At 41.3% G+C, this 22627-nt stretch overlaps 1 protein-coding gene across 5 annotated transcripts in view; it reads left to right on the forward strand.

Moving 5' to 3' along the window:
- The window catches only part of Acsl1 (acyl-CoA synthetase long chain family member 1), a 72487-nt gene that overhangs the window by 30017 nt on the left and 19843 nt on the right, over nucleotides 1–22627 (forward strand). For 4 of the 5 annotated variants that reach the window (XM_004666383.3, XM_004666384.2, XM_045157875.1 and 1 more), the window contains 5 exons: nucleotides 6224–6338; nucleotides 12176–12240; nucleotides 15176–15277; nucleotides 18235–18334; nucleotides 18553–18731. In XM_004666383.3, coding sequence (XP_004666440.1) covers nucleotides 6224–6338; nucleotides 12176–12240; nucleotides 15176–15277; nucleotides 18235–18334; nucleotides 18553–18731 — 561 coding nt within the window. Of the gene's footprint in view, nucleotides 1–631; nucleotides 723–6223; nucleotides 6339–12175; nucleotides 12241–15175; nucleotides 15278–18234; nucleotides 18335–18552; nucleotides 18732–22627 lie in introns of those variants that run through there. The other variant, XM_045157876.1, reaches the window with a different exon arrangement.

Genomic DNA, 22627 nt, shown 5'->3' on the forward strand with positions numbered 1-22627 from the left:
TGTTGAAGAATATACTAGTAGCCAACACTTTGATTGTAGTGTGTTGGATTCACCTTTTTGTTTTTTGTTTTTAAACTAGTAAAAGTAACCACATTAAAGAACACCCACCTTGACCCACAATCTTGATTGACTAGGTTCTGCTGAGTTCAGTTCACCTGGTTCTTGAGCACAGCCCGACTCCTACCCTGTTGCAGTCCGGTTCACATTGCTGTTAGAAATCACCCAACCAAGAGCAGCTTCTGGGAAAAAGAGATTTATTTTGGCTTACAGGCTCGAGGGGAAGCTCCACGATGGCAGGGGAAACCGATGGCATGAGCAGAGGGTGGACATCACCCCCTGGCCAATATAAGGTGGACCACAGCAACAGGAGGGTGTGCCAAACACTGGCGTGGGAAAACTGGCTATAAAGCCCATAAGCCCGCCCCCAATGATACACTCCCTCCAGGAGGCATTAATTCCCCAAATATCCATCAGCTGGGAACCTAGCATATAGAACACCTAAGTTTATGGGGGACACCTGAATCAAACCACCACATACCCCAACCCCTATGGCAAGTTATGTTAGAAAGCCACACTTAAGGTATTTTCTGTTTTAGTAACTGTTCGTGGAACTAACCACTTGGATATGGACAGCCCAGTAATTAGAGGCTCTGCTTTGTAACAAACATTCTGGGCTCCAGTTGTAGCTGGGCTTCAAAGACTCCAGAGGACACTCCTTGTTGGTGAGCAAAACTCAGGCTACTGATGCCCAGTGCTTACATGTAACGTTTTTATTCATTAAGAATGGGAATGCTTGTGAAATGTGTGAGCATTTCATAGAGCAACACAGTTCAGAACACAGTGTTGTTTAGTACTCCCCCATTCCGTTCACCCTCCTCTTGAAATTACACTCCTTTACTTTACAATTTAGTGACAGTAGAACCTTTAACCCAGTTTCTACCATGCCTTAAAGTTAATATATTTTTCCAAATCTCCTTACTGCTTCATTTTCAGAGTATTTCTAATTGTTTTAATTGCTAACTAGAGTAATAATAAATATCTTGTCCATAGATTACATTGTCAAGATGATGGCTCTTGTGGATATAATTGACTTCTTGGCTGTGGTTAGCAGCTTTTCCTCCATGTTTCTCAAAGTCACAGATTATATATACTGCCAAGAACTTAAACCTAATAACAGAATTATTTAGGTAAAAGTTTGTTAATAAAGATATCGTCTAGAACAGTGATTTTTGAAATAATTTGGAAATGACTAAGGTGTCCTATTTTGCAAGTATTTTTCTCTTGATGTCCTTGCTTGACTTTGTTTATCAGATGTCTCCTGGATTCCAGTCTTCCATTACATTACATGTGACTGATGTTCTCAGCCCCTAGATCTCTTCCTCTTCCTCCCTTCCTCTTCCCTTCCTCCTGTCTTCCTCTCCTGATCTTTTCCTCTCCTCCTTCCCTCTCCCCCTCCTCCCCTCCTATACACTGTTACTAAATGTTCTTGTCCTTCCCCACCACTGCCTAGTCAGAGCCCATGTAAATTGCTTTTTCTCTTCTCTCTCATCACACCATTCCCATTCTTTGTAACTTTCTACTGTATTACTCTCATAGTTACCACCTCCCTGATCCAGACCTTAATGTCTTTAGGATGCTGCTTCTCAAACTATAAACCTAGACAGAGACCCTGATGAGCTTGTTGAAATCCTGATTGCTGGATTACACTCCCAGAGTGTATGACTGGCCCTGATCATTCCCTGTCCTCCCAAGTGCCAGATGCTTCCCAGATGACATTTTACAAACAGGGCTTCTAAGACAAGCTTATCAAGACATGTTCCTTAGGTTCCAGCCCTACTCCTGTCTGTTCATGTTGACTTCCTCTGTCTTGTTTTGCTCAGCCAGTGGTCCTTGGTGACCCTCTGGTCACTCAAGGACAAGTTTCATTAGTTATTTTTGTATTACTGTGGCCACAATACTTGGTAGATACAACATAAGTAAGGAAAAGTTTGTTTAGGCTCATGGTTTCAAACATTTTTAGGTATGATAGCAGGAAAAGCATGGTAGCTCAGTTCACAGTTACAGGAGCGTGTGGCAGAGGCTCTTCACATTAGGGCAGACAGGAGGCAGGAAGTCTGACAGAAACCAGGGTCTAGATATCACCTTCAAAGGCCCATCCCTGGTGACCAATCTCTGCCTACTAGGTTCTACCTTTAAAGTCTGTACTTGAGACTCAAGGCAACCTCCTAGCTATAAATAAAATAAAATATAAATAAAAAAATAAAATATAAATATAAATATAAATAAAAAAAATAAAATATAAATAAAAAAAAGAAAGTTATATACTTCTAGTATACAATGGGCACATAGTAAATACTCCCATTCCAGAAAGGAAAATGAAGGAGTACTAAAGGAACAATGAGATCAAAGCCCAGTAGGGCAAACATTAAATCCTACACACAGCTCAATGTCCAGCATCAAAAGCATGTGTTAGAGCTGGGTGTGGTGGCGCACGCCTTTAATCCAGCACTCGAGAGGCAGAAGTAAGAGGATTGTTGGGAGTTTGAAGCCACCCTGAGGCTACATAGTGAATTCCAGGCCAGCCTGGACTAGAGCGAGACTCTACCTCGAAAAACAAAAAACTGACAAAAAGAACAAATGTGTTGGGTTGAAGGAAGCTCCACTGGGCCTGGGAAGCCGCTCCCCAACATACACACTTCTCTCTTGGGCTTGTTCTAGTTGCTGCCTACAGCTTTCCTAGATAGATACTCCACTTGGCATGTCCAGCATCTTGAGATCAACATTGTAACTTGGCCTTTACCTCCATAGCTTTATCCGTAATCCTCTCTGGAGCTCAAAGCAAGGACTCTGACCCTGCTGAACATTACCTAGCTTCACAGGCTTTTTACAGATCTCTTGGTGGACACTTCCCTGACCCCTTACATATATTCTGCATGATTACAAAGCTAGCACAATGGCCTCTGAGTGCCTGGGGTTAATGTTTGGTTGGTTATATCTTGGAAAACACTTCCCCAGGCAGGTGTGTGAGAGTAAAGTACCCTGGGAGTATTCTCTTTTTAAAGGAAATGAGATTTTAGTTTACACCTGGAGGTTTTGTTTTGTTTTGTTTTGTTTTACATTTTATTTATTTTATTAAGAAACATACTTTGTATGGATACATCTTAATCTCTCTAATTTCTAAAATGTCCTCAAGGCCCTATTTCTATTGTTTCAGTGCAGAAAAGGTTATTTTTTCTTCAGTGGTGCTAGTCTCTTTAACAACCGCCTTGTTTACAGTTTCAAACAGGCTATTTTTTCTGGAATTTTCCACATCTTCTCTATTTTTTGTTCCAAATTCTCACAGTAAACCTAAGAGCAATCATCAGTAGCCATGTCACAACTTGAATGCTATACTGTCTTGAAATTTCCTTCACCAAATTAATTAATTCATTGCTTTTGAATCCAGCCTCATTAAATTTGTCAAATATGGGGAGCTGGAGAAATGGCTCAGCAATTTAGGCCCTTGCCTGCAAAGCCCAGTGACCTGGGTTTGATTCCCAGTACTCACGTAAAACCGGGTGCAGAAACTGGTATATACATCTGAAGTTTGTAGCAACTAGAGCGCTTGGCATGTCCATATTCATTCATTCATTCATCCTTTCTCTCTCTCTCTCTCTTTGTATATTTCTGCTTGCAAATAAATAAATAATTTAAAACTAATTTTTTCAGACATGGGAAAACAGACAGGATCTTTGTCAGGTTACAATACAACTAGACTCTAGTCTAGCTCCAATAGAGTTCTTTTTCCATCTGAAACTGCATAAGCATTCTTTACAGTATGTAGTTCTATAAGTATCTGGTCTTATAAACTTCCATCATAACTCTCCAATGTGCTTTGTTTCCAAATTCCCCCAAAAAACCTTTCCAAAAGTCCAAGAACTACATGGAAGCAACAACCCCATTTCTCTGGTACTATTTTTCTATATTAGTTACTTCTTAGTTACAACATATGGCCACAATCACTACCAGAAATAACTGAAGGAAGAAAAGAATTGTTTTGACTCATGGTTTTATGGCAGGGAAGGCATAGTGGAGTAGTTCCTTTCATAGTGGTGGGAGCATGTGGCAGAGACTGCTTACATCATAGCAGTCAGGAAGCAGAAAGCTAGGGAAGAACCAGGGGCTTGGGGTCTACTTCAAAAGACTACCTCTACTGACCTACTTATATCAGCTAGGCCCCACCTTTTAAAGGTTCCACAGCCTTCCAAAATTAGTAACTTTGGCTGGGGAACAAACATTAAAAACATGAGCCTGTTGGAGACATTTCATATTAAAACCATAGCAGAAGTCTTGGGTTCCCTGTGTCTTCTTCACTTAACTTTTCAGCTGACCTGTTCATAGCTATGAGAACCCCCCTGCATTGCTTTGAGAGAAGTGACTTGATATCACGATAACTGGTATCAAAGCACTATCCTGAATAGACTGTCAAGAAGACGTATTTGTGGACAGTATCAGGAAGCTTGACTACCTATATTTCAATAAGTCTTGACAGGTAGAGTTGGTTAGGCTACATTCATCTCTGGCAGCTGGCCCTTCTGCATGATGCCATGCTCACCTACTCTTAATTATTTTTTGATTCTCTTTTCTTTATTCTTTATTTTCTTTTTATTTATTTATTTGAAAGAGGCAGAGAGAGAGAGAGAGAGAAAGTGGGCATGCCAGGGCCTCCAGCTACTGGAAATGAACTCCAGACGCATGCGCCCCCTTGTGCATCTGGCAAATATGAGTTCTAGGGAATCGAGCCTTGAACCACAGTTCTTAGGCTTCACAGGCAAGCACTTAACCACTAAGCCATCTCTCCAGCCCTCTTTTCTTTATTCTGTTACCTTCTGTCCTCTCTTCTTCCTTCTCTGTTAGCCTCATTGCCCTGAGTATTTTGGTACCTTCATGGGTTGAGTAGGCTTCCAGAGCTCATTAGAAAGTCACAGAATTGCTTCTACCATAAATGTGTCCATGACCCATCAGCTCTGCCTGGCCAGACTATCTGTCCTTTGAAACCTTGCCATTTGATTCCTGATTCCTGGGTTTCTGTTTTATTTCATTAAACTTGGAGCCAGAAATGATCTCTTCCACATTTTGGACTGTCCTTTCTTGTGTTACCAGAAGCTCTGATATATTGACCCAATTTCCTCCAACAGTTTCGTGGGAATTACATATGTGAAAGGGCTCCTTTGTGAAATTAAAAACAAACAAGTAAACTCTTAACATAGCAGTTGAGTTTTTATATATCAGTATATAAAGACTGTTACAGGGTTCCAGTGGTTATCTGGACCCCTTACAGTACCTTGTGACCCCAGAGGGCTCAGCAGCTCCTCTTGCTATTGCAGAAAGCTAGGTAGGAGCTGTCATCCTGTTCATGTTCAGGAGTTCTTGGACATCATAGACCCCAGCAGATGGAAACAATGTAAAGGAAGATACTTGGAAAGGGCTGTATCTCTACTTCCATATATGCCATAGCTGATGGTATTCACCATGAGGTGCCACTCAAAAAACCGAAGCTCCTAATGAATTGTATTGCCAGTTGGCAGAGAATGAACCATAGCAATAATTTCTCAGAGTGGATGACATCATGGAAGTAAAACTGAGTGGTGTGTTGTTTCTACTCCAGCTGCTGGGAGTCTTTTCTGTGCTGGTGATGTCAGCACTTGGAGGATTGTCACAGTGGGTGTGGTGGTTTCAGCTCCCTCTTGTCATCTCACTCTCTCTGACTTTATCTGGCAGGACATATACTTATAAATCTATAGCCTCTCGTTCTTTTCAGTTTCCTTATTTCCAAGATTGATTTTCATAGCCATGTTTTCTTAGCCTCACTTCTCTGAAGTCTGCGTGTTCCTTCAAGTGAACAGCTAACTTACATTAGCAACCAACAAATCCTGCATTTCACTCACTCAGCTGATACTAAGAAACAGAAGATTTTGTTGATTTATATTTAATTGCCAAATAGAAATTGTACTGTATGGTATACAGCTTGGGGAGTCCTAGTTTGTCATTTGATCATCATTCATTGTGATATATTCTTTGAAATCAGTAAGAATACATTATAAGTATTCATATGCTAAATAAGAAGTCTGGGAGGGAATGTGTGTGTTAATTAACTTTTGTCCATTTTACAATGTGTACCTGTATCAAAGCATCTGGTTGTAGCCTTCTAACACTCTCCTTGCTGTCTCCATCTTCCCAATAGGGCACTGATGGTGCTCGACGATCCGTGCTCCTTAACAGTGACGAGCTCATGGTGTACTACTATGATGATGTCAGGACGTTTTACGATGGCTTCCAAAGAGGCATTCAGGTGTCAAGTAAGCCTGTTCCTGTGTTAGTGTGACTAATACTTTACTGTTCCTCTTGGAGAAAGCACATACTTCCTTTCAGAAAGGCACCTTGCCATTCTTTCTTTTGTCCAGCATTGCTCATGCCTCCTGTCTCCTCGAGCAACTTGTCCAGAGCTGTTCCCAAAGCTCACTGAACCCTGAAGATGTTCTCTATGGCTAGGAGAGCTCCAGGTTCAAATATGTCCCATATTTTATAGAGTTCTGATGGTCTCCAGTGTTTCTTATACTAAAAAGACCAGTTTAATTGGGCTTATTACATCATTGTTTAAGCTGACTAAACCACAACATCCATATTTTGAAAGAAAAATGATTTCTCAAGGAAGCAATGTTCTCTCACAAAGCTTTGGGAATGTTGACTTAATGGAATGGCTCTTGGTTATTAACTATGACAGAAAAAGCCCACCAATACCTATCACCTCCCCTGATTTCAGCCTTTTTCCCTTTCAGGCCTTGTGGGCACATACCCCTAGAGCAAGACCCTTTCTGCTCTCTCCCCCACAAGCCTTTGTGCATTTTGCTTTTCCTTATCAAAGGCCTGTTCTTCCCTCCACTCTTCAGCTAGGATTCTAGATGTATTATTACTCTTTTAAGACCTGTATCACATTTTATCTGCTCAGTAAAAATCCTATAAAAACTCAGTCTTTTAGCTGGGCATGGTGGCGCATGCCTTTAATCCCAGCACTTGGGAGGCGGAGGTAGGAGGATCGCCATAAGTTCAAAGCCACCCTAAGACTACATGGTGAATTCCAGGTCAGCCTGGGCTAGAGCGAGACCCTACCCGACCTCGAGAAACAAACAAACAAACAAACGAAAACAACTCAGTCTTTTAAGTGCTTACTTTGCAAGCATGAGGATCTTGGTTCAATTCCCAGAGTTCTAAAACAGCCAGGCACTTGTAATCCCAGCACTAAGGAGGCAGAGACAAACAAATCCCTAGGGCTAGCTGATCAGTCAGTCTAGCTTACTTGAGCTACAGGCCAGAAAGAGACCCTGTCTCACAAAAAAGGTGGACAGCAATTGAGAGAAATGGTACTGAAGTTGTCCCCTGACTTCCACAACATACACATATGTGCATGTACACGTGCACACATACACTCACACACACACACACATATACATATGTGCACATATTCCTGGTCTGTCATTTTCAAGTGGGGTATACCTACCTTTTGTCTCTCATCGTGTCACACCTACTTCTGTAATAACCTGTCCATACAGAGTTCTCTTTACCTGGCATTTACTTGCCTTCTGCCCACCAGCCCATGTTTCTTGATAATAAGGCTGTGCTGCATTCAGTTTCCTTGGCCCTGACATTGGGCCTTGTAGACAGTTGAGGTATTGTCTATGAAGGAAGGCACCTCACCCCCGTTTATCATATAATCACATTATTTTTGCTTTGCCCAGGTTTCTCTACAGAAACGTTCTTGTCACCTATTCTTTGCATTTAAAGGTTTTGATTGGTTAGCTTTTTACCTTGGCCTCTGGTAGCTAGATCGCATTCTTACAGTCAAGAACTGAGGTATCAGGCTGGAGAGATGGCTTAGTGGTTAAGGTGCTTTCCTGCAAAGCTTAAAGACCCAGGATCAATTCCCCAATACCCACATAAGCCAGATTCACATGGAATTTGCTTGCAGTGGCTAGAGGCCCTTTCATACTTCTCTCTCTTTTCCTCCATCTCTGTCTCTCTCTCTCTTTCTTTCTCTTTATCTTCCTCTGTCTCTCTGTCTCAAATAGATTAAAAATAAAAACACTTAATGGGCTGGAGAGATGGCTTAGCGGTTAAGCGCTTGCCTGTGAAGCCTAAGGACCCCGGTTCGAGGCTCGGTTCCCCAGGTCCCACGTTAGCCAGATGCACAAGGGGGCGCACGCGTCTGGAGTTTGTAGAGGCTGGAAGCCCTGGCGCGCCCATTCTGTCTCTCCCTCTATCTGTCTTTCTCTCTGTGTCTGTCGCTCTCAAATAAATAAATAAATAAAATTAAAAAAAATAAGTAAATAAATAAAAACACTTAAAAAAAAAAAGAACTGAGATATTGCTTTCTGTATCCACCACAAGGCAAGCAGTGTGTACTCAAGAAGTGTCAGCTTTCTTTTACTTACACTGGATTAGCCCAGTATTTCAATATAGCAGGCCTTTTAGACCACATCATAAAAGGAAGGCAAAGTTCTTGTATAGTGTTTGCTATGTTAGCTTCTTGAAAGTTAGTATTGGGATCAGGATCTCTCTATGATTATAAATAGCCATGAGGTGAGGCAGTTGAGCCTGAAGCCATGAGACTGTGTAAGTGTCTGTCATTAGCCATGAGGGACAGGGGTTTCTAGGAGTCTGGTGGCATATACAGTATTGCTGACAAATTACATATTTTTTTTCTTAGTGTAACTTGTTCTAATTGGAAAATCAATGTCCTCCTATAAACCATACAGGAAGGAGACTAATCCAGACTGACTAAAGTGAGTTGCTTTGCAAGTCACTCTTTTTCCCCCCAAGAAATGTTCTAGATTAATTTTTTTTAAGATACTCCAAGGTTAAAATAGTTTAGGTATATGTTAGAAGTTTGTTGAATGACAGGAGAAGCCAACCCAGCTTTTTATTTTAAAACAACACCCAGGTTGCCATTGATAATGATGAAGGTCTCCTTGTATCAGTGTCTCTCATCCCTACTGAACCCAGTAAACTTTTAAGAAATACTAAGGCCCAGGCCCCACTTTCTCTCAGTGATATCATATATTCTATTAATAGGGAGTAGATACGGAATTAAAAAAAAATTGACAGGTGAGCTTGGGGCTTTACCCATCACAGCTTTAGAGCTGTGTTCAGCACACTTTTCTTATAAAGGGAAATATTTGCCCACGGTAAATATTTTAGGCTTCTTGGGCCATATAATCTTTGCTGCAGATACTCCATTGCAACCTCAGACATATGTGAACAAATGAGTGTGGCTCGCTTCCAACATCACTGTGCTTAAAAAAACATTGGCCCATTATGACCCTTGGCTGTAGTTTACCAGTCTCTGTTCTTGAGAAATGAAATGGTATCATGTCCTGTGGCTGATGTGTTTTCCCATTTGAAGAGCAGGTTTGGTGGAACTTGCTATGCTTCCCCCTGCTTGGTTACAGTGTCTGTAAACTAAATAGGGTCTGGGAATTTCATTCTGTTCTCGTCATAACTTTTTAGGAGTATCAAAGAGGTTGTTGTGTCTCGCTTGTGTATTCCTGGCTTCCTAATACTTGAACCCACTTGTGCACCAAACTTCTCTAGGGCATAAATCTGGGTGATGTGACCCAGCTTATTGCAACCTGACAGGGTACCATGCTTGCCTTCCTTTCCAGTTCTTCCATGTTCCCAAACCAAATCAGAACAGCTTTACAATTCAGACTTTGAATAGTGAAGCCATAGCATCATGGCAATGGGAGTTTGGGGTGAAGGGGTTTCTTTACATCATGGGGGATCAAAAGTAGAAGAAAAGTCAAATACAAGAAGCTGCTAAAGCAAGATATTGCACACAAGGATAATTCTTTTTGGACTTCTTTACCTATGTTGGAGTCAGGGACAAATTGTGATATTTCTTAACTTTTGCTTTCACCTTATTTTTCCCTTATTTCCCCTCATTTTGTACTTTTTCTTCATTTTTGTGTCTGGATAACCAAGACTTCGTCACCTTTGTAATGAGGATTCTATGTGATTTCAACTGATTATAATCAGAATTTGAACACATACAGAATTGTATTTCCCCTTTCATTTGGATTCAGTACTTTTATCATTGCTAGGACCAAAACACTTGAGAGACAAACTGATGAAGAATTTATTTTGGCTTCTGGATGCAGACTTAGGCGATGGCTGCTGGGCTTCATGTACTGGGCAGAGCACCATGGAGGTGTGAGTATGTGGTAGACAAGCTTTCTCACCTCATGAGGCATAAGAATTGAAAAAAAAAAAAAGAAACCCATGAGGTGGCCAGGTTAAGATATGCTCACATGGACATTCCCCCAGTGACTTTCTTCTTCAGTGAGGCTCCATCTCTTACTTTTTACTGCTTCCTAATAAGGTCATCTTATTACGAATCCATCAAGAGATTAATCCATGGATTAGGTAACTACCCTCAAGATACCATCACTTTCCAAAAGCCCATCAGCTGGTGACCAAGCCCCAGACACATGAGCCTCTTTGGGGGACATTTCATATTGAAAGCACTGCACATATTTGGGAGTTAGCATGCTGAAACTTCTTTAGGAATTGGAAGAGTCCTCTTCTGAAAACTTACGGAAGGGTCTTTACCTCTGTTGCTGACTGCAGTTCTAAATAGAGCATCGAAGAGGAATTTTCAAGTTAAATACACTTAAAGTTATATTTATCTCTTCTCCTCTTTGTGTCCTTATCTCTTCCCTTGCTTAAGAAACAAGAAATAAGCAAACAAAAAAAAATCTGGCTAAATTTTATTTTATTAAAAAAAATCTATAGGGCGGGAGAGATTGCTTAACAGTCAAGGCACTTGTCTGAAAAGCCTGAGGACCCATATTCAACTCTCTAGTTCCCACATAAGCCAGACGCACAAAGGGACATAAGCACACAAGGTTACACATATGCCCAAGTTGGCAAAACATCTGGAGCTTGATTACAGTGACTGGAGCCCTGGTACATTCATTCTCATATCTTCTCCCTCCCTCCCTCCCTCTCCCCCTCTCTCTCTCTCTCTCTCTCTCTCTCTCTCTCTCTCTCTCTCTCTCACGTGCGCGCGCGCACACACACACACACACACACACACACACACAAATCTATTAAAAAAAAGCTAAATAAAGCTGGGAAGATGGCTTAGTGGTAAGGTGCTTGCCTGCAAAGCCAAAAGACCTAGATTAGATTCCCCGGGACCCATGGAAACCAGACACACAAGGTGGCACATGTGTATAGAGTTCATTTGCATTAGCTGGAGGCCCTGGTGTGCCCATTCTCTCTCTCTCTCTCTCTCTCCCTCTCTCTCTGCTTCTTTCTCTCTCTCAAAAAAAGAAAAAGTTAGATTAAAAAAGAAAACTTTTAAAATAGCCAGGCCTGGTGGCACGTGCCTTTATCCCAGCACTCAGGAGGTCAAGGTAGGAGGATCACTGTGAGTCTGAGGCTAACCTGAGGCTACACAGTATGTTCCAGGTCAGCCTGGGCCAGAGTGAGACCCTAAAAAAAAATAATAAAATAAAATAAAATAATAAAATAAAATAAAATAGCTAGGCGTAGTGCCACACACCTTTAATCCCACCACTCAGGAGGCAGAGGCAGGAGGATCACCGAGAGTTTGAGGCCACTCTGAGAGTACATAGTGAGTTCCAGGTCAGCCTGAGCTAGAGACCCTACCCTGAAAAAACAAAACAAAACAAAAAGTTAAATAAAGAAAAATCTGAATAAAACTCAGAAAACATTTCAAATATGAACTCACCAATTCATCATTTATAATTTGAAATTTGAAGATTAGAGTCGAGTCTTCCTAATATTTTATAGGAGAGGAACAGATCAAAATACAGAAATATTAATATAAGTTAATATAATACTTTGCTTTATTGTTGTTCCCATTTTCTTTTTTATTAATTTTTTTTTTTTTTTTTTTTTACTTATTTGAGAGAGTGAGAAAGGGGTGGGGGAGAGAATGGGCAGACCAGGGCCTCTTGCTAGTACAAACACCAGATGCTCGTGCCACCTGGTACATACGGCTTTTATGAGGCTACCAGGTAATCCAACCCAGACCATCAGGCTTTGCAAGCAAATACTTTTAACCACTGAACCATCTCTCTAGACCCATCATTGTTCTCTTTCTCCTTTTTAGATAATGGCCCTTGTTTAGGTTCTCGGAAACCAGACCAGCCCTATGAATGGATTTCTTACAAGCAGGTGAGTTTCCTGGCTCTCTCCTTCCTCATCCTTATAAGCAAATATGTAACACAAGGAACTTGAGGGAAGGGTTATTTTGGCTCACAGCTAAGGAGATACAGTCCACTAGGGTGGGGAAGGTAGGGCCCAGCTGTGAGAGTTTGCAGTGTGGCTTGATTCATGCTGTGGATCTGGAAGCAGAGAACCAGATGAGAAGCAAGGTTGGCTTCTAATCCTTAGGGCCTGCCCTTATGATTCTGTATTTGCCAGTGAGGCCCCAGGTCCAAAAAGTTCTATAACCTCCCAAAATGGCACCACACCTAGAACCAAATATTCAAACATATGAGCCTACGGAGAACAGTTAAGACTCAAACCCTAACATTGGCTCTGTAGACTGCTCGTACACACTACAGAGTAAATAGGACAGATGGGAAGTTTCTCAAACTGTGTGCTGCATTTACTCAGCACTTTGGAAAAATAGAGCAGCCACAACACAAAGATTTGGGGAAATCTTTTTTTTTTTTAATTTTATTTATTTATTTATTTGAGAGTGACAGACACAGAGAGAAAGACAGATAGAGGGAAAGAGAGAGAATGGGCGCGCCAGGGCTTCCAGCCTCTGCAAACGAACTCCAGATGTGTGCACCCCCTTGTGCATCTGGCTAACGTGGGACCTGGGGAACCAAGCCTCGAACCGGGGTCCTTAGGCTTCACAGGCAAGCGCTTAACCGCTAAGCCATCTCTCCAGCCCATGGGGAAATCTTTTAACTGGTCACTTAAAGTACTTTATTTAAAAACCAATATGGATATAGTGTGTCATATGAGTTTTTTCTTCTGTGTGTGTGCGCATATGTGCTAGTGCATATGTACAGAGGCCAGAGGATAACCTCTAGGTACTGGTCCTCATCTTCCATCTTGTTTGAGATAGGGTCTCTTATTTGTCAGTGTAAATGCCAGATTAGCTGGCCCGTGAGCTTCCAGATTCTCCTGCTTCTGCGTCCTAATGCCTCAGGATGCCCTTAACACTGTGGCCCTTTGCCATAGCAGCATTAGGATTACAGACACGTGTGCCAGTGCATCCAGCCTTATGTGGGTGCTAGGGATCCGAACTCCAGTCAAGTTTGTGCAGCAGGCACTTTCAATTGCTGAGCCATCTCACCAGCCCTATGTAGTATAATACGTAGGATAAAATTCTAGAAACAGCCTGAAACAAATGGTTCCTCTGCAGCCCCCACTAATAGAATAGGATTACTCCTTTCTGCTTAGTGGGTGCCAGGAAACTTAGAAACTCTAATAAGGAATGTCAGTTTGATTTCCTAGATGAGAAAAATCTGCCCTAGAAAGAGGTATAAGTTGTCCATGCTCACAGCTGGTGGGCAGCAGAAGCAGGACCAGAAGTGAGGTCAAGGTTGGCTGTGTGGGCTCTTCTAGAACATCCATATATTAATCTTCAGAGTTGTGACATTTAGCTCCTGAGTAGCCATTTAGGAATTGCACAGATGTTCAGAGAAGGATACCTGCCTTGCTGTATAAACATAGAAGCTGGGATCTGGGCATTTTCAGTCTTGTCACTCTGGTCCCTATTGGTCAGTACCTGTGTTTATTTAAATAACAGTTTGTGAGTGGCAGGCCACCAAACAGAGGTGTCACTTTTTATTTTTATTTTCATTACAATTGCACAGAATCTAGCTGTCACTGCTTTTCCAGTGCAGCCTGGGAACAGGCCAGAGCAGCTGGAAGCATCAACTTGGCTGCCTTTTGTTTCCCCACACAGCTGTTGAGGAAATGTACTTCTGTCCCTGGGCTCCACTGCTCCCACTCTGGGGCCAGGCAGTCCTGTGGTATTCATGCATACAAATTGACTTCCTTCCACTGTAGTTTGTGTGTAAGGTGTTTTTTAGAGGCTGGTTTAATTTAGAATACGGATGTGGAAGGACTTGACATTTGGAGCCAGGGTCACAGCTTCTTGGACTGAAAAAAGTGATTTTTCCCCTCTCCTCCCTGAGGGCAACAAGAATGTCAACATCTCTGTTTATGTGTTGTCTCTCATTCCATGGGTAAAAGGGGAAATAGCATATCACCCCTTGCCCATAGAAGAAGCTAGGAGCTCACACTACCAGTGAGGTTCCCCTGTTTTGTTTGGACTTACCAAAGCTCAGAGCAGTTTCTCAATGTATATATTGGTCCATGAGAATCTTTAAAACTCCTTTTAAGGACAGGTGTGTTGGTGCACACCTTTAATCCCAGCACTTAGGAGGCAGAGGTAGGAGATTTGCCATCAGTTCAAGGCTACCAGGGGACTACATAGAGGATAGAAGGGAGGGAGAGAGGGAGGGAAGGAAACTCCTTTTAACTTTTCATTGTTTACTATGAGTAAATAAGAATGAGATTATGGAATTCATTAATAAAAGCTTACTTTTTTTTCCTAAAATTTTGGTTCAAAAATTGCTGTTTCAAACAAATGATAAATATGGTTATCTTGTTTCCTTTATAAGTAAAAAGTATTCTAGCTAGGCTTGGTCGAGCAGCTGAGGCAGTGGGATTGTGAATGTGAGTCTAGCATGGGCTGTGTTGTCTCTAAAACTCAAAAGGCTAGGGCTTTGGCTTAGTGGTAGAATGCAAGGCCTTGATTTACATCTGTAGCACTGCAAACAAATAGCAACAAGCCATGCCTCTTCTAAGGTCTGTCTTGATTACCTGTGTCATTTCATAGAACTCGAATAGAAAAGAAAGTGCATAAGAAACTGTGACATGCTGTCACCTGTCACTTGCAGGTGCTGAGCTTCATTTGCTTCATAGGAGTAACCCTGGGACCAGGTCTGCCACACACATTTTACAGAACATTAAAATAAAGGCACCACCCACCCTTCTCTGTACACCTGTCATGTGGTAAACTTTATTCTTTGCAGTGAGACCCAGGGCTCTTCTCTGATGTTCCCTTCCCCATTTGTTTCAGGTTGCAGAAAGGTCAGAGTGCATAGGTTCTGCACTGATCCACAAGGGCTTCCAGGCCTCTCCAGAACAGTTCATTGGCATCTTTTCTCAAAACAGACCTGAGGTATGAACCATGTGGCACTTACTGTACGTGATTTTCAGAGTTCTGTTCCATGGTGACTGGAGCCAGAGTTTACACCTGTTTCTGCGGGAGATGAAAGTTTGTGTTCTGATTTCTGCTGAGAATATGTTTTTGTGGTATGCCTTCAAAAGTTACATGTGTAAGAACCTGAACCAAGATACCTTTTATGAGAAAAAAATCATTTCCCCCTTAATTAAAATTTTTTTCAACCCAAGTCCTAGAACAAAATTATTAGAACACTTTTCTAATCAGAAGCCTCCTCCCTTTAAGTTTTGCCCCTATGATTAGAAAAATTGCACTAATATAATAGTCAAGCTTAGACTTAGTTTTGGTACTAGAAAACTCTGCTTTCCTATTGAAAGGTTTGTGCCTTTCTTCTGGTCATATTTCCAAGTTTAAAATACCATGGGCAATTGTGTGTGGGGGGGTGGCGAAGATCTGTTGTGAGCTAGCCTTTGTGTAAGACACACAGCCTGTCATTTGGCTGTCTAGGTCCATGTCTGGTGCTTCTGAGCATGAGTGGAAATAAGAGGCCTTCTTAACCGTATTTTTTATAGTGCTAGTCTATAGTAGCTTGCTTGTAAAAACTCAAGCATCAGGTTTCAAGAAATCAAATTTATTTTTATACCTGCTTGTGTCCAAAAAGGAATATTGGCTCAATCCCTGTGTTACTTCCTATTTATAAATTAGTATGCCTGCTTATAGTTCTATGTTCTGCTAAAAGGAAGATAGCATTCCCTATAGCTGGCTTATGGTTTGTTTCATAGAATGAATTTCTTTTCTTTCATCCCAAATCAACACAGCCAAATTTTTGCTTCAGGTGCAGGGGAGATAGCTCAGTCAATAAAGTGCTTGCCTTGCAAGCATGAGGACCTGAGTTTAATCACCAGAGCCCATGTAAAATAGAGCCAGGTGTCATGGTACATAGTTGTAACCCCAGTGCTGGGGAGGTAGAGACAGGTGGTTCCCTGAGGCTTGCTGGCCAACCAATCTAGCCTGTTTGGTGAACCCCAAGTTCATGAGGGAGCCTGAATAAAACACACACACACATACACACATGGAAAGTGCCTGAGAGGAATGACAAGTTGTCCTCTATACCCACCCCCATAAAATTTTTGCTTCCATAGAATTTTATCATCAATGTTAACCACAAAACAAATTCTTTGCTTCAAGGAGTAATACTCCTTCTTACATTCATGATTTGTTCAATGACTGTTGGGCATGCTATACATTGGGCATTGGGTAAGGAGGCACCATAGTTCACAGTGATTTGGGTCCTTTTGCTGCAATGCTGTGTAAGAAAAGACATGAAGATGCTTTCTTTGAAATGTGGTAAAATATCTCAGCCCAGGTTCAGTTCTTTTACCCACATAAAGCCAAATGCACAAAGTGGTACATGCATTCATTTGCAATGTCAAGGGGCCCTGGTGTGCCCAAACCCAGACTGTATCTCAAATAAAAGACTGATTGAGAGGGGGAGAGGATATGATGGAGTGTGGAGTTTCAAAGGGGAAAGTGGGGGGAGGGAGGGAATTACCATGGGATATTGTTTACAATTATGGAAGTTGTTAATAACAATATTTAAAAACAAATAGATAGGACAAATTCTTTAAGGAAAACAAAAAAGGTTTGAAATGTGGGCACAGGAAGGAGGATTATGAAAGGTCAGCCAAAGAAAGCTTCTTGGATGTGGTGCCTGAATACATTCTCAAAGGAATTAAGAATAAGGAGAGACCCAGAGACACCAGAAGCAGTGCATGCTCACATGGAGTGACATATCTGTATCCAGAAATTAAGCCTTTTACATTAGTGGAGGCTGAGTGACAGGATAAGAAGCAGGAATGGGAGGGCCATATAGGTGCATGTGCCCTGGTAAGAACTGGAACTTGACTTCTATGATGGATACTTAAAATCCCATAAATAAAATAAAATAAATAAAATAAAACAAAATAAAAAAAATATAAAATAAAACAAGCAAAAACAGTCCCACAGATTGGCAATTCCCAGTGAAGTGAGCATGAGCCCCTGAGCTCCCCTCCCATAGCAGCCACAGTGTCTGTGCTCTGCTCAGTGTCGTTTGCAAAGTGTGGCTACAGAAAGGGGTATCCGAGAGCCAGTAAGTAGAAGAGTGGCCATGCCACACTTGACTGGGAGGTCAGTGGCTGTGGGACCAATGACTTTTGTGGTAAGATAGCTAATTGCTATATTACCTTTTCTTTGTCATTTTTCTAGAGATACTTTTTAAAGTGTTTTTCCTTTTTGATAAGCATCTGTTTTTCTTCCTCCATTTCCAGAGCATAGTAGCCATTGCTGCAGGATTGGTCTTCCTCAAACCCCACTGCCACTGTGCTGTCTAGAATGCCTCAGTGACTGCACAGCCTGTGAAGTAAAGGCAGACACCCTAGCACAGGCTTGTCCAGTCCACCTCTCTAGACAAACGTCTGTGCTAGCCACATTGCTCACTGGGGTCCTCCCTGCAGTCCTCAGTTGCAGCCTCTTGAAATTCTCTCTCTCACTATCTCCACCCTCCCAGCTGTATCTCTTTTACAAAAGACAAACTCATATGCCTCCTCTCCAAGGGACCTGCAGCCTCCATAATACACAGTGAGCCAACAATCACTGTGTTGTACTGCAATGATCACATACTTCCTTCCATCTTCAAGCAGATTTCAGTCTTTTTAAGAAGGGACAAGGCTGTATGATAACTGAAAAACTTTATTTAAAAAGGGGAAAGAAGAAATTAGAAGACTGCAAGAGCAAAAAATATAAAGAAAGATGGGGCAAGTATTTTGTTCTTATTTTGACTCCCTCATAGCATCTGATGGAAAGTTGTAGGTTGATGTTATTTGGCTACTATCCATGTTTCTGATTTGAGTATTGTCCTATGTAGAGATGCTGTGGTAACATCTCTTTTTTTCTCTGTGACCTTTACTGTTTAGTGGGTGATCATAGAACAGGGATGCTTCACTTACTCAATGGTGGTGGTTCCACTTTATGATACCCTTGGAACTGAAGCCATCTCGTACATAGTGAACAAAGGTATGTCTGTGATCTTGATTCGGGATATTGGCCTAGCTGTGGGTTAGATTCAGTGACTTTAAACTTGTATATCTGCTTGGAGTGAATAGTATAATAATTAATTATACTTCTTCCTTTCTGTTCAAAGGCTGTGACTCTTAAGCTGGTACCCTTGTATCAGATGTTATAGTTAAGCTTTTAACTCTTCAAGCTCATTCATCATTTCTTTTCATTTACAGCTGAGCTGTCTGTGATTTTTGCTGACAAGCCAGACAAAGCCAAACTCTTACTAGAAGGTGTAGAAAATAAGTTAACACCAAGCCTTAAAATCATAGTTCTCATGGACCCCTATGACAATGATCTGGTGGAACAAGGAAAGAAGTGTGGGGTAGAAATCATCAGCCTGAAGGCCATGGAGGTGAGTCGTTCCACCTGACTGGTATCTCTCAGGAGAACTTTGATCTCACAGCCCAATAAATGTGCAGGATAGAAATTTTCATTTTCCTCCTCAAAAATGATTTTGCTTGCATGCCCAGTGTTAATGGTTTATTTTGTTAAGATGAGCTTGCTATGTAGCCCAGACTGGCCTTAAACTCTTGGTAGTCTTCCTGCCTCAGCCTCCTGAGTGCTAGGATTACACTCCAAGCTGCCAGTGTTAACACATCATCTCCTGCAAGAAGTCCTTCCTTATAAGAGGAATAATTACAACACTCACACTGATTCCTCAGCCCTGGTGAGCCATGCTGATAAATGCTTGAATGATGGATTTCAGCTTCTGTTTTGTTTTTATCTTCTTTTTTTTTTTCTTAGACTATCTTCTACTTACCTATTTGTCTCTGAAACCAAGCAAAACATAGAAATCTGCTTCATCATTTTCTGCCCCAAGATTTCTTTTGTAGAGTCTTGTCAGTTTCTAATACAGATTTGAATTTGGTTTACTTTCATACTCAATTTAAGACTGACAGTACAGCTTTAAAGGTAGACCTCCCTGGAGAGTATGTGTAGTGCACATGAACTGATACTCAAATTGGAAGCTGGCAGGAGCAGGATCTTTTTATCTTTCTCCTTCTACAAAGAATTTCAGGCTAAGTTAGGATCTTTAGAGCCCTCTCAGAGGAGCCTTATCATGAAAACTCATTATTCTTAGCAGAACCTTCTGCCTTCAGGAGATATAAAAGTGGGTACACACACAGAGCAGCACAAGACAGGACTCCAAACGCTTCGTGTCTATTGTAGTTTATTGCTAGGACAAAACATGCAGACCAAAACCAGCATGATGCAGGGGAAAGTATGGCATGAGCTCAGGCTAGGCATCACCTCTGCCACAGCAGGTGGAAAAGAGCAGCAAGAGAATGAGTAAGGGGGAGCTGGCTATAACAAACACCCCAAGCCCATCCCCAACTACACACTTCCCCCAGCTAGTCTCCACTTTCCAAGTTACTATCAGCTAAGAACCAGGTATTCCAAACACATGAGTTTATGTGGGACATCTGATTTAAACCACCACAGTAAGTATGCTTTATGATTAAACTTGAGTTTAGCTAAATTTTTACCTAGCATTTCCCAACTTCAACTTGTTTTTGTGGTTTTTATTTTTCATGATAATGTAATCTCCACACCCTTTTCTAAGATACACACACAAAGGAGAGATTGATTATTTTGTCTTTTTGACCTCTGTATGATAAATAACTTTAAAACATTACTGAAGGGCTTGAGGGATGGCTTAGTGGTTAAGACGTTTGTCTGCAAAGCCAAAGGACGCAGGTTCAGTTCTCCAGGACCCATGTTCACCAGATGCACAAGGGGACACACATGTCTGGAGTTCGTTTGCAGTGGCCAAAGGCCCTGCCACGCCTGTTCAGTCTCTCTTTTTCTCCCTCTCCTTCTCTCTCTGTCAAATAAAAAAATAAAAATAAAATAGTGAATAAATAAGTTGAACAGCTTAAGAGTGTAGTGTAGAGTTTACATTAATTTTAACTTATGTGTTTTATGCTTACTCACCCAGTATACTTTGTGCTTTTTAAAAATTTTGTAAGCAAAGATGAGGATTTAAGCCAGGCGTGGTGGCACACACCTTTAATCCCAGCACTCGGGAGGCATAGGTAGGAGGATCGCCGTGAGTTGGAGGCCACCCTGAGACTCCATAGTGAATTCCAGGTCAGCCTGGGCTAGAGTGAGACCCTACCTTGAAAAAGAAAAAAACAAAACAAAACAAAACAAAAAGATGGGGATTTGAAGAAATGAATTTAAAATTCACAATTTCAGCTGGTTGTGGAGTCAAGTTTACATTAATACACATTTTCGTAGGCTCAAAATGAATACACTGGCATTTAGAACACTTGGATATTTCAGTATTTTAATTGTGAAACACTTCAGACATATAAATCATTGAAAGTGTTATACCACGTACAACCATGTGACCACCATTTACAGGGGTTGTTTTATTATTTTTATTTTTTGTAGTCCTAGGCTAGCCTTGAACTCACAGTGCTGAGTGCTGGGATTAAAGGCATGCACCACCATGCCTGGCTACAGTTAATGTTTTAACAACTTGCTTTTATCACGTATTAATCCAACACTGTACCCCTGTTTGGTGCCATGATTTTTTTTTTTATTTTGGTTTTTCGAGGTAGGGTTTCACTGTAGCCCAAGCTGACCTGGAATTCACTATGTAGTCTCAGGGTGGCCTCGAACTTTCAGCAATCCTCCTACCTCTGCCTCTGGGAGTGCTGGGATTAAAGGCATGCGCTGCCATACCCAGCGACCATGTTATTTTTTTCTGATGCATTTTCAGTGAGTTACAGATTTCATTTCCTCTAAAGACTTGTGTATGTTTCATTAGAACTCAGTTTTATTCACAGTTGCCTTTAGTCTTAAAAATGACAATTTTAGGGCTGGAGAGATGGCTTAGCAGTTAAGCGCTTGCCTGTGAAGACTAAGGACCCCAGTTCAAGGCTCGATTCCCCAAGACCCATGTTAGCCAGATGCACAAGGGGGCGCACGCACCTGGAGTTTGTTTGCAGTGGCTGGAGGCTCTGGTACGCGCTGTCCCCCCTCCCTCTCTCTCTGTCCCCCCCCTTCTCTGTGTCTGTCACTCTCAAATAAATAACAATAAACAAAAAAAATTTTTAATGACAATTTTACAAATAAGTTTTCTTTTTTCTATATGATAATGTAGATTAAGTCTATGAAACTTTTCATTACCAACAGTACACTAGGGCTAAGGAAATGGCTCAGTGAGTAAAAGCACTTGCTGCACAAGTGTGAGGACCTGAGTTCAGATCCCTAGCACCCATGGAAAAACTCAAGCATGGTCACACATTTTTGTAACCCCAACACTGAGCAGGCAGAAAGACAAGAGGATCACTGGGGCTCCCTGGTTATCTAGTTAAACAACAACAATTAAAAAAAGAAAAGGTTCCAGAATCAGTGAGAGATTCTAACTCAAGAAGTTAAGGCACAAGAGAAACAGAGGAGGACACCTGATGATTTTGTCTGACCACCGCATGTATACACGGATCAGGGCCCATCTGTACACACATGCTCACACACAATAGTGTACTGAGTTGATGTTTGTTGTCTAAAATTAAAAATAAATTTTGTGTAGCTATTGTTCTATTTCATTTAAATATCAGATTTTCAAGAATTGAAAATCTACAGAAGTAATATAAGAACTTTTAATAGTCAGCCAGGAGTGGTGGCTTGTAGTCCTAGCACTTGGGAAATAGCGACAGGAAGATAACTCAATGTCTTCTTCCCTTGCATGGCTAGTTGGAAGTCAGCTTGAGATACATGAGATCCTGTCTCAAAAATAAAATAGATAACATCTTGAACAAATGAGTAGAAATGTAGAGTTAATAAGGGCTATTTGGGGAAAACCCTCAGTGCTACCATGCTTTAGCTCTTAGTTGACTTTTATTGTTGTTCTGAACTGGGGACTCTGTTGCCCAGGCTGGCCTTGAACTCCTGGACTGAAGCCTTGTAGGTGCTAGAATTATAGCTGTGTGCCAATGCACCCATCCCTAGTTGACTTCTAATTGGACATCATTGTTTTTATTTGTAATATGTGCTCTGTGATATATTTAATTTAAACTGTGATTAAAATTAAAAGCTGTTTAAAACATGGTAGAATTCAGTATGCCCTGAGCAGACCTATCTAATTTCCATTTTACAATGGGCCTCAGCCATCACATTCCATGCACATGCTCATTCAGCATGTTCATTTTAACAAGGAAAATACTATAACTTGTTTTTTCGTTTTTGTTTTTGTTTTTGAGACAAGCTCAACAGACTGGCTCTTTTTTTTGTCATGAG

The sequence above is a fragment of the Jaculus jaculus genome, chromosome 1, assembly GCF_020740685.1.
Source record: "Jaculus jaculus isolate mJacJac1 chromosome 1, mJacJac1.mat.Y.cur, whole genome shotgun sequence".
NCBI classification, from domain to species: Eukaryota; Metazoa; Chordata; class Mammalia; order Rodentia; family Dipodidae; genus Jaculus; species Jaculus jaculus.